The sequence below is a fragment of the Phacochoerus africanus genome, chromosome X, assembly GCF_016906955.1.
Source record: "Phacochoerus africanus isolate WHEZ1 chromosome X, ROS_Pafr_v1, whole genome shotgun sequence".
In the NCBI taxonomy this organism is placed as follows: Eukaryota; Metazoa; Chordata; class Mammalia; order Artiodactyla; family Suidae; genus Phacochoerus; species Phacochoerus africanus.
Genome location: NC_062560.1, coordinates 106030972 through 106043784, shown reverse-complemented (window position 1 = coordinate 106043784; position 12813 = coordinate 106030972). Strand labels below are relative to the sequence as shown.

At 45.9% G+C, this 12813-nt stretch overlaps 1 protein-coding gene across 1 annotated transcript in view; it reads left to right on the top strand.

Moving 5' to 3' along the window:
• LOC125118205 (teneurin-1) overlaps window positions 1-12813 on the top strand; it is a 353178-nt gene that overhangs the window by 317243 nt on the left and 23122 nt on the right. The window contains exons 23-24 of the mRNA XM_047764372.1: window positions 7887-8059; window positions 9762-9997. Coding sequence (XP_047620328.1) covers window positions 7887-8059; window positions 9762-9997 — 409 coding nt within the window. The remainder of the gene's footprint in view (window positions 1-7886; window positions 8060-9761; window positions 9998-12813) is intronic.

Here is a 12813-nt window from a genome sequence, read left to right as displayed (position 1 = left end):
GTCCAGAAAAGGCAAATTCATAGAGACAAAGTAGATTGGTGGTGGCCAAGAACTAGGGCGAGGAGTGAATGGAGCGTGATTGCTAATGAGTACTAGATTTATTTTAGGGGCGATGGAAATGTTCTAGCAGTGGTGCTGAGGGTGGCACACATTGTGAATGTACCAAAGGCCTCTGAATTGTGTACTGTGTACTTTTAAATGGTGACTTTTATAGTAGGTTAATTATATTTCAATAATGATAATAAAGAGAGGAGCTGGGAGGACAGTTTGGAGACAGTGAGAAAAGAACTCTTCTGAGGAGCATTGCTGGAACAGGGAGCAGAGACACTGGAGCAGAGGGGGAATGGAGCAAACAGAAGGAGGCTTTTACAGTGAGACCAATAACAGTATATATATGTAAGCTGATGAAATGGTCCAATACAGAGGGGAAAGTTGATGATGCCAGACAGAGGCGAGAATGTTGCAAATCAGATGGTTTGCGGGCCCAGCTTCTGCCATGGCACCGTGATGCCGGCTCCTGGTGGCAAGTACAGTACTTCCAGTGAGTGGAGCCCAGGCTGTTATCAGTGAGTGAAAAAGTTGGCATCGTCGTTGTTAGGTAACCAATCTGGAGGCTTTAAGAGATGAAAAACACAGGTATTCACATGGGGGTAATCAGGGAATTTTATGGCCACAAAGAAACATTGAGGTCATTTTACAAATAAGAAAATGGAGGCCCAGAGTAGGGAAGTAACTTGCCCACTCACGTTGCTAGTTGGCTGGGCTTAGAGTCCTTTGAGCTTCTAGCCCAGTGCTCTTTCCACTGCTGTCACATGGCCTTCCAGGAAAAGGAAGAGGGTTGGGGGTTGCAAGAGTGATGGTGGGGAGTTCCCATCGTGGCTCAGCAGAAACGAATCTGACTAGCATCCACAAGGACGCAGGTTCGATCCCTGGCCTCGCTCAGTGGGTTAAGGCTCTGATGTTGCTGTGGCTGTGGCATAGGCCGGCAGCTGCAGCTCCGATTAGACCCCTAGCCTGGGAACCTCCATATGCCTCGGTGCAGCCCTAAAAGGACAAAAAAAAAGAGTGATGGTGGGAAGTCTGGGGAGCTAGATTTCCCCTCCAGTGGCAGGAGAAGAGGAGTATGATAGCGCCATGAAAGGGAAAGGGGGGCTGAATATCTCTTTCTTCCCTTCAATTGATTATCTGCAGCGACAGTGAGGAGAAATGACACAGATGACACTGAACAGTGTGGACCATCTAAACGGGATTTTTTTTTTGTCTTTTTTTTTGGCATTTCTTGGGCCGCTCCCACGGCATATGGAGGTTCCCAGGCTAGGGGTCTAATCGGAGCTGTAGCCACCAGCCTATGCCAGAGGCACAGCAACGCAGTATCCGAGCCGCGTCTGCAACCTACACTACAGCTCACGGCAACGCCGGATCGTTAACCCACTGAGCAAGGGCAGGGACCGAACCCGCAACATCATGGTTCCTAGTCAGATTCGTTAACCACTGCGCCACGACGGGAACTCCTAAACGGGATTTTTAAATACATCTTGTGCAGTTGTAGTAGGTGGGCTTGTCTTGTGTGATGTGTTTTTGTTTTGATCATTTGTCGATTTTCATAATTCCATTTGACTTGGGCCAGGATCAAAATTGCACAGCCCTAGTATTAGTACTTGATGCTTGACTGCCCCTAAGTGTCCTGAGTGTCAGGGGAAAAGCTGACCAGAGACTCAGGGCTAACAGGGAGGTGACTGTCAAGGCAGGGATTTGAACGAGGCAGGGGTTATGGCCGTTGGGCTGGCGGGCTCCTAATGGCCATGACCTGCCCCTGTGGAGGTCCAAGGGAGGGCTTGAAGCAGCCTAGCCTTCTTTGACCCAGGCTGCAAGAACAGCCAAGATGCCCTTGCTTGTTTCACAAGCATTTTCCTGGCAAAGGCTTCTGCTACGCTCAACTGAAAAGGTCCCAGACTGAGGCCAAAGTGTCAGTTTTGTCACTGCTGCCTGTGCAGGCTGAGATGACAGTTCGTCAGTCCCTTGACCTTTGTGGGAGCCCTCCACTCCAAGAGAACTATGTGTTTCCATGATCTCTTGATCCCTAGTTTTCTGTATCCTCTCTGTCTCAGGACTTCGTTCCTACATTTCCCACCCCCACTCCCAAAACGACATTCGACGTTCGCTGACAACTTGAAAATGCCCTCGTGATAGCTCTGGGTACCTTCTAGGCTGTTTTACAAATGCTCAGTCGTATAGAAGATGGCTAAAGAGAGGTTCTCCCTCCTCCCTGATAAGATTAGCAGGGAGGGGGGTGGGGAGCAAGGTAAACATGCCCTGACTCTGGGTGAGATATTTGCCTAAGCCTGGGATGTGATTCTCATGCAGAACTGGTTATGTAAATGAACAGTCAGCCCAAACACATCACATTGAAGTGTTGCCAGTACTTGCCAGAATCTCAGAGTCAGGAGGGAACTAAGGCACCAAGTGCTCCAGCCCTCTGCCTCTAGGCAGACAGAGGATTTCATTTAAGCAAGAACATAGAATTTCCAACAGTGGAGTTCCCTGTTGGTTCAGCTGGTTAAGAATCCTGCATTGTCACTATTACGGCTCTGGTAACCTCTATGGCCTGGGTTCCATCCCTGGCCCGGGAACTTCTGCATGCCATGGTCATGGCCAAAAAAAAAAAGAAAAGAATTGCCAACAGTCCCTTCATATCTCCAGAGATAGACTGGACACCTTTGCTCATTCCCCTCCCCTGGTGTTTTATGCCTTTGATAAGGATCAAGAATGGACAGATAGGAGTTCCCGCTCTGTGGTGCAAAGGGATTGGCAGGGCCTTGGGAATGTTGGGCCGCAGGTTCAATCCCTGGCCCCCTGCACAGTGGGTTAAGGATCCAGTGTTGCCGCATCTGTAGCTTAGGTCACACCTGTGGCTCAGATCTGATCCCTAGCCCAGTAATTCCATATGCCACAGGGCGGGAAGAAAAAAAAAAAAGAGAGAGAAATGAACAGACAGAACTGTCTGTGGGTCATGCTGGGGAGAAATGACTACCACAGAGACTGGGAGTGAACAGAAGGAAGGAGAGGCTTCTGGCAAAATAAGCTTTCAGAGCCTGGTAGGGAAGATTAGCGACACTGCACAGGACATCTGTGTGAGCAGAGCCTGGCCCCTGCACCGTGCTCTCAGCACGCTGATTCTCATACCCACCCCTTCCTATCCATGCCCACTGGCAGATCCTGTTTTGCCCTGTCAAAAAGCATGTGCAGTGAGAATCTGCTCTGTGCCAGACAGCAAGAACATGGGGGTAAATGAGACACCGTGCCCTCTCTTTTAAAGATGCAAGAGTTAACAACCTAGGAAGGGAGACTAGTCCCAATCACAAGCAATCCCATTATATTTCCTAAAGTCAAGAGGCCACCATCTTCCCTTACACAAACTGAGGCTTTAGCCTTCCAACAGGTTTCCCTGCTCCATGGCTCCCCTTCCAAGATTCACTGCCACCAAAGCAGTGCTTGAATCATACTATTCTCCTCCAAAGGGCTTCCTATGCTTCTCTTTTGTCTACTGACAAAACTTTCCTCCAGAGCCTTCCCCACCCCCAAAACCTTACCACCCTACCCCCCTACCCCACCCAGCTTCCTGCTTATCCACTTTCAAGGAGCATCTCAGGCCCCATCTCCCACTCGCCCCCTAAAAACACTTGTGCTCCAGCATCCCACTTCCCCCCCATGTCCTTCCCATCCACCAGTGTGCCTGCCTTAGGAATGCCTTCCTCCCCTCCCCAGTCTCTACCTATCAGGGGATTGATTTCCAAATACCTTCCAGGATTCAAATGTCACCTCCTCTTCCTTCTCCTCTTCTGCTCAGCCCAGCTGGAAATGACATCTGCCTCCTCTAAGCTTCCACAGCTCCTTGCTTACAGAAGTATATGGCAATATTCTGGTCTACTGGACTTTGAATTTCATTCAGCACAGTAGCCCCAGTACCTAGCACAAGACTGGTATTTACTGAATGAAGGACGAGTGAAGACAGACGGACATTCTGGACTTGGAGCTGAATCATAGGAAGCCAAAAGAAGTTATTGGCGAGGAAAGGGGAGTCCAGGATTTCCTAAAGAATGCTTATAGGTTCGTCAGGTTTCTGGCATGAGAGGGTAAAGAGGGTCTATTTCCTTTCAAAAATAAGTAACGAATTTTTCTCCTGTAGTCGTCAGTATTTTCTTAAAAGCAAAGATGGAAGAACTTCTAGTTTTTTCTCTGCATGGTTTAGCTCTGGCTTAAGTCGTCCTCAAGGGAAAGGGCAGGCTATCCCTTATGAGAAAATATCAGACCAAATATATTTTTAATAATGTGTAAATATCATCTCCCCTAATATAAACTATATGTTCCTCAAGGACAAGAATGAATTCTGACTTCCCTTTACAAATGTTTCCTTTGCTCCACGGGGAAACGTGTGTGTGCACACACACAGTGGAACGCTGTAAAATCAGAACAGGAAGGGACAATGTGATGGCAAATCTCCTCTTACCAAACTCACTCCTGAGGACCATGAAGGCAGCAGTCAATGCCTGGTCGCAGGTTTCACCAACAAGAATCTGCAGGCCTAGCTGAGCAAGTGTGCTACTCCCAGCCCAGGCTGGGGAGGGGGAGGGAGTGGGGGCAGGGAGAAGGAAGTTGCTACCCTGTTATGGCCTGAGGGGATCAGTTGCAGCATATTGGCTTGTGCTCTCTGCACCAAAGGATGCAGGCACCAAAGGGAAACACACAGCATAAGAGATTTTGATTAAACTTGTTTCTTTGACATTCAGTCTAGAAACATGCAGTCCCCGGTGATGGAGGTGGAGGGGGGGGAACCTCAAGCAAGCTATAGGAAATCAAAGGCTTCCTTGGCTTCCTTTATTTCTTATCCACTTTGGAGAGATCTTTCTAAAGTTGTGAGATCTGCCTGTTGATCTTCCTTTGGAAATGACCCCACAGAAGAGAGGTGGCCCTGTAGATTTTGACCGAGGGCCGTATAAATAACTGAGCATTGGAGAGGCACCCCATTGCGGATACTACCATATGTGTTGCTTTGACTGGAACTAGCATAATTGGGGTGGCTGAGTGTGTTGGGGGGTAGATTGCTCTGTATTTTGTGCGGTTTTTTTCCTTTCAGTTTTACTGAGATGTAATCGACATACTGCACTATGCAAATTGAGGGCATATAGCATAATTACCTGATATATATATACTGCAAAATGATTACCACAATAAGTTTAATGAATATCCATCATCTCATGTAGACACACACACAAAAAAGGAAGAAAATAATTTTTTCCTTCTGATGAGAACTTTTTAGGATTCACTTTCTTAGCAGCTTTCGTATTGTCATGCTGTATATTGCATCCCCAGTCCTTATTTATCCTACCACTGGAAGTTTCTAGCTTTTGACCACTTCTGTCCCATTCCTCCACCCCTTCCTGCCTCCGGTAACCACAAATCTGATCTCTTTCTCTATGAGTTTGGTGTGTTTGGGTTTTTGGTTCTGTCTTTTTTAGATTCTACATATAAGCAAGATCATACAATATTTGTCTTACTCTAATTAATTTCACTTAGCATAATGCCCTCAAGGTAGAGTACTTTGTTTATGATAAAGTCAAATGTACATTTTCAAATAAGGAGACTTATCCAGCCACAGGCCATATACCTTTCTAACTATCTAGCGCCTAGGCAGGACTTAGGGGGAAAATCTATCTTATCCCCACACCATTGCTTCTCTCACCAGAAAAGGACCAGGCAGCAGCCCCTCAGCTAGATCTGCCGGGGAAGTTATGCCGCCCGCCACCACTAAGGTTCCTTCATATTTTTAGCCCTTGTACCTCTACTCATGGATGGCTCGGCTGGCATCTGAGTTTGTCCTCTTGCCCTGCGAAGTGGGCACAACCACTACCTTCACCTTTAGACGAAATCTTGCTTTAAAGCAAGGGGCTGTTTGACAGAAAGAAACTGCCCCGAGCTGGAAAGCCCATTGGATGGAACCTGCCTGCACAGCATCTTAGGTTAGATTTCCTGGAGGAATAATGAGGAGTGACCTTGCCAAGTGCTGAGGAAATCCTTTAGAAATCAGGAAAGGGAAACCCAATGAGGCAGAGGTGCTGGGGATGGATGTGAAACAGAGAAGAACTGCCTGTGTAATCCAGGCTGTGGGGCCAGTCTCCCTCATGAGGAAGGCCTGCAGCAGCTTCCTCTGTCTACTGCTTGGAAACTCCTCCCTACAGGGAAAAGCGGCTTGGTACCTTGGGAGAATCAAAACTGGACATTGTTTTCCTCTCTGGGAAGAAAGACCAGACAGACAAAATCGGACTGTGTTAGGCTGTTAGGCATTCAGGCCCTTCCATGCCCCTTTCTCATCAGGGGCGTGCTTCTTGCAGCCACAGAGCCCCAGAACCAGACCGTGGGCAAAGGGGCTGAGCAGGGGGGAGGGTTTGCCTTTAACCCCAGCCTTTCCTTGATAATGAGGCCTTAGCAAAGTAGCCACACGCCAATAACCATTTTGACTGAAATCCATTTAAACAAAGGGTGCATCCAATTAAACAACCAGGGCTTGGCATATCTATGATGTCAAATGACCTGTTCGATTATTTCTATGTGCATGCCTGTTTTAACCGATAGCATGTGTGGAGGGGTGCTCGTGTACAAACATTGTGTATAGCCTCCTTGTGTACAGTGTGTACAGCCTCAAGGTCATGTTTGTCCTATAAAATATTATCTGGCCCCTTTTCCCAAGCCTACCAAAAGCTGGTCTAAGTTTTAAAATATCAGCACCTACCAGGCTGAGTTCTTTAAAACCTAGTGGATTAACATTGAATCACTAGGCCGTTTTGCATAATGGGGGGAGAGGGTGGGGCAAGAGGGCCAGACTACAGCATTGTATCCTGCTCACTTTGGGTAAAAAGAATATAATTGTTTAACATTTTAAAAGCAAATAAAAGTACTTAAATATTTTGTAATTTGCAACTTGAAAAGAAAACACTAATGGGTTTCCAAGTGTATGTCTTTACTTTTAATGAAGTGTTTATTTTTCATGGTTCTATTGGCAATAAAAGAACAGCTTCATATCAAAAGGCTTCAGGGAAGCAGTTTCTATTTGGAGGACAGTGAGATTGCCAATAATTCTGATTTTTTTTTTAAAGTAAACTCACTAGACTCTATTTCTAAATATAGCTTATTGCCCACTATCCCAGGTAATTATTCTTTTTGTCTCTTACTCATATAGGCAAATAACAACACATTATGTACTATACTGTAAAAAGATAAGAAAATTAAGTGACACTGAGATCAGGGGCTCCAGAATGTTTTAATGAACATGTTTCCATTATCTTCTGTGCTTGTTCATTTTGTTGGAAGACTGATTCATTCATTTCAAATTTGGCAACTTAAACAGCAGCAAATATAATTTTCCTATCACAATGCAAAATCAGTTTATTGGCCTTCTCAGGCTTGGGGTGTGGGGGGTGGGGGTGGAAGTTGTGCCTCCGTTTCCTTTGCCAACAGCACCCTCTGCTGGTTTATGTTACCCATCACATCTGATGGGATAGACCCAAATTGCAAAGGGAGGCCTCCCTGCAACATTGCACACAGCAGGACATGATTCATAAATCAGTTTTCCACCCTGGTGATTCATTACCAGATATATTTTTTCTGTAAAACAGCACAGCTCAAGGAAGTCATCAAGAATTCAGAAGCTGCAAAAAATACCTTCGTTTGATTAATCATCTCTCTGACCTTTTTCTTCTTATTGAACAAGGTTAATAATACTTGTTATCACTCAAAGTTAAAGTGTATCAGCTGCCAAGTGATTTTTATTTTGCAAAGGCCTATTATCACTGCCAAGAGGCTTCAAAGTTGGGATTGGTTACATTCCTCAGGTATGACCCCGAGGGACATTTGACCAATGCAACATTTCCCACTGGAGAGGTCAGCAGTTTCCACAGTGACCTGGAGAAGCTGACAAAAGTGGAGCTAGATACTTCCAACAGGGAAAACGTCCTCATGTCAACCAATTTGACAGCAACTACTACCATATATATTTTAAAACAAGGTAAGATTATTTCCAACTTCACCCGACTCTAACAGCATCTCTCTTGAGCTCTACCATCAAACCTGTGCACACCACTGATAAATAGAATGCACTTTTGTCTGAGAAGATGACTTCTGCCGATATTCTAGCTATGGATGCTAAAACCCAGGCAAAGTCACCTCTTTCACAAAGTCCATACAGCAATCCTAGGCCACATCCCTGTAGGAGTTGTGAGGTTGCATCTCTGCCAAACCTATTGTTCCCCAAACCCAGCTGCTTGTAAAGCTCTTTAAGCTCTGATTGGGTTATATTAAAGAAATGAAGTCTGTGCCCAATCTGAGATTAGCATTCTAGAGCAATGCTGACATAGGCTGAATAAATAAGAATGAGGAGTTCCCGTCATGGCGCAGAGGAAACGAATCTGTCTAGCATCCATGAGATCGCAGGTTTGATCCCTGGCCTTGCTCAGTGCATTAAGGATCCGGCGTTGCCGTGAGCTGTGGTGTAGGTCACAGAGGCGGCTCAGATCCCGCGTTGCTGTGGCTCTGGCGTAGGCCGGTGGCTATAGCTCCGATTGGACCCCTAGCCTGGGAACCTCCATATGCCGCGGTGTGGCCCTAAAAATTAAAAATCAGTAAATAAGGATGAATAGGATATACACCAAGCAGGAATATAGGGAAATGAGGGAAGTAAAAGCTCATTCTATTCAAAGAGAGTAAAGTAAGAGAGAGCAGAAGGGGAAAAAAGGGAGGGAGAGAAGGAAAGAAGAAGAGAGGGATGGGGGCAAGGGGAGGGGGAGTAAACCGGAGGGAAGAAAAGAAGGAAGATGGATTTGGAAGCCATGTCTTGAAAGCTGAGCGAAGTGGACACAGAGAAATTGTTTTCTCTTTGCCCAGTCATTAAGGACTCATTCTGTTGTTAGGCTGTGGGGCCCAACACAGAATTGTCCAGTGTTCAGATCCACTCTAAAAGGATCAGCGGGGAGTTCCTCTGGTGTCGCAGTGGTTAATGAATCCAACCAGGAACCATGAGGTTGCAGGTTTGATCCCTGGCCTTGCTCAGTGGGTTAAAGATCCAGCGTTGCCGTGAGCTGTAGTGTGGGTCGCAGATGCGGCTTGGATCCCACGTCACTGTGGCTGTGGTGTAGGCCAGCGGCTATAGCTCCGATTGGACCCCTAGCCTAGGAACCTCCATGTGCCGTGGGAGCAGCCCTAGAAAAGGCAAAAAAAAAAAGACAAAAATAAATAAATAAATAAAAGGATCAGCGGCAGCCTTCATCAGCATATTCATTTGTGGGGTCCAGCAACTGTGCTGGCATCTCTAGACAACCAAGATGCTGAGTTAAACTTCATACTCTGCTCATTCTAGCTTCCCAGCATGTCAGATGGAGGAGGCCAGTCCGCCAAGTCTGAAAGGGAGTTTGAGAGGGAATTCTTTCAAAATGAGAAAGTTCTTAAAAAAACAAAAACAGCCTGCAGTATCACACAGGCATGTTTTATCCAAGAAACAAGCTAGCCCAGCTGTGAAAATAACGAGACCCACATGGACAGAGAGTGCTCAGCCTGTCAGAGTGGTTGTCTCGCCCAGAAGGCAGTTAGGTCCACGGCACCCCACCTGCTCGTCCTTTCCCAAACTTGCCTCCTCAAGCTAAACTTTTCTCTTGTCTGCTTCTTTCTGTACTTGCCTTTCTTCCCCCCTTCCTCCTTTGCTCTTCTTTCCGCAGAAAATACCCAGAGTACCTATCGGGTGAGTCCAGATGGCTCCTTACGCGTCACCTTTACCAGCGGGATGGAGATCAGCCTCAGCTCAGAGCCCCACATCCTGGCTGGGGCGGTCAACCCCACCCTGGGCAAATGCAACATTTCACTGCCTGGAGAGCACAATGCCAACCTCATCGAGTGGCGGCAGCGGAAGGAGCAGAACAAAGGCAACGTTTCAGCTTTTGAAAGGAGGCTGAGGGTAAGCCTTGACCTAATAGAAGCTAAAGAACTGCTATTTTATTTTCGAAAACTGCAGAGCTTCCCTAAATCAGAAGTCCCTTTCTCCAAAGCTTTTCGAGGTGACTGACTAGCTTATATGATGGACTAATTCAAGAGAGGGTGCTAATGGCTGATAATGCTTCAGTATCCTCAAATGAACGTTCTAATAGGAGCTTTCTTTGTCATTAGCCCGCTAAAGTGCTCTAATAGTAGCAATTTCAGGCACCAAGAACGTCTGGATCAAGAAATGTGCTTAGTCAGAAGACGATCCAGAATCCTTCACACGGCCTGGCAATGGTAAGCAGGTCCACCAAGCTGCCCCAGATTTCTGCTTTGGGGTAGTTGATACTTTATTTGGAAAGACCAGGCAGGCACACACAAAAGGGTGTAAGACATCAGGCTACATTTGGACAAAGGCAAGAAAAAAGGAGAAATCAGAGAATGATATCATTGCCATGAATATGCATATTAAGGGCCAGAGAGGTAAAGGCCTAGTATTCAGATTGAGCTCAGGGTGCCCAGAGAGAGCTCCCCAGGCGAAATGAAAGATTTGGGAATTTCCAAGTTTTTGCCAAGCGCAGTTCACCATACGGAACCAGAGATCTCACAGTCAAAATTGCCTTTTTGCAGCACACGAAGCCTGCAAACACCACAATGCTTTGCCTGTCCCTTCTTAAACATGAACCAATGTTAGGATGAGGTGACCAACTGTCCAAATAGAGTAATAGTCAATATCAGCCTGAAAGCAACTGCCAGACTGAGGAAGATGATCACTCACTACTGAGGCCAGGTCTGATTTGAGTACCTGTGTCACGCTTGGGATACCTGGAATGCTGGCATTTTCCTCACTCACAGTAAAAATGTGGTAACCTCTAGGCTGTGGCAAGGCAACGCCAAGCAACCACCAAATTGCAGTGAGAAGCAGTCAGATTAGTCCCATGCCTTGATACGGACAAAATGATCTTCACAAGATCTCACTCTGCAGTCAGTTCTCTTGGTGACACAGAGACACAGACTTCCATGGGTGTTTTTTGAAACATCCATGAAAGTTGTCTACATGAACAAGTCATTTTGTATGTTTTGGGTCTATTAACCAGAAGGTTTACCAGATATGCCACTGAATTAAGAGGTGAAACCAGTCCAAATAGACCTGTGTGAGAGCAGTGAGGGTTTCTATCAGAGTTCTTCTAGAAATGAGAGTCCTTGGGTGGCTCCCTAGATGGAGAAGTTTTAAACTGGCTTAAGAACTGCCTTTATTTTCTTCACATGTGAAATGAAGCTCTCGTACTAGAGAAAAGTCAGAATTATCTACATATGGTTTGCCAAGCTCATGGTTGCATTCCCAGGAAAATTATGTCAATTAAATGGTCTCTTAGTGACTCCCCCAACTTATAGCCTGAATAAAATATTATGAACCATATTATATACTACAGGGCTTTCGGATTTTCCATTCTTTAGGATAACCCATCCTATACGATGTGATTTTGGGATTTTCCAGTTTCTACAATGACCCACCCTGTTTTCTCCCCTCCATGTGCATGAATAATGGAGAGACTATAAACTATACTTTACACTTCATGTCGCAAATTGTTCTAATTATTGAGAAACTAATGGTCATACAACATTTGGGGGTTCTTTTGTGTTAATGAGTAGAGTGAATTGTTATTTAGTTAATACTACATATAACTGACCCATTTCCCTGAGGTCCCGGGACTGGAGAACAGAGCCTTCGTTGGCTAGTGGTGTTACTGAACATGTCCCAAGAAATCTAAGAGCAAAAACATTCCTCTTCATATGTCTAGTGCCTTACAGTGAACAAAAGGCTTTCGTGGTCAGGGTTTCATTTAATCACCACACCCATCAGTTACTGTTATTCCCAATTTACAGATAAGGAGACTAAGTAAGGCCCAGAGAGGTTAAGTGATTTGCCCAAAGTCAAACAGCTATTAAGGATCAGAGCCAGCACTAAAATGCAGGTCTTTGCCTAGCGCAGCACTCTTTCCACTACATCATGCTGTGCTGCCTTGTTCCCTAAAATAATTAATCTATAAATCATTGCCCTGCTCAGTGGAGCCACCTTGGCAGGGCCTGACTCCTCATTTCAATGCTGACAAAAAGAGACAAATAATCGACTCTAATGTACTGGCAAGTGTGGGTGGTGTGGGACAACTGGCTGGTCTCCAGGCAGGCAAAGAGTGGAGGAGGCAAGAGGACGGAGACTGTTTAACTAGCTACTTTTACCTGCTCTCCCTATCCTTAGGCACTTATGTCTATATCGTGGCCTCAGTTTCCTCAGATTAGGTATATCTAGTTTAATGGAATGCATATGCTCCCCAAAGGCAGGAATGGATTCAGTTTTGACACAGCAAATTCCTTTTCCCTACTGACTTTATTATTCCAGAGATGCTGCCCCTTCACTTGTGGTAGCTTTCAAGGGGCGAGCCAATGACACAGGACAGGTAACTTTCTTTCTGGGCTGAGTATGCAGTGACCCATTTGTAAACATACGTGTAAAGAATAAAGCTCTTGGAGTTCCCGTCATGACTCAGTGATTAACGAATCGGACTAGGAACCATGAGGTTGTGGGTTTGATCCCTGGCCTCGCTCAGTGGGTTAAGGATCTGGCGTTGCCGTGAGCTGTGGTGTAGGCTGGCGGCTACAGCTCCGATTAGACCCCTAGCCTGGGAACCTCCATATGCCACAGGAGCGGTCCTAGAAAAGGCAAAAAGACCCAAAAAAAAATAATAATAATAAAGCTCTCTGATGGCCTCAAGTATCTCGAGACCTTGGACTGAA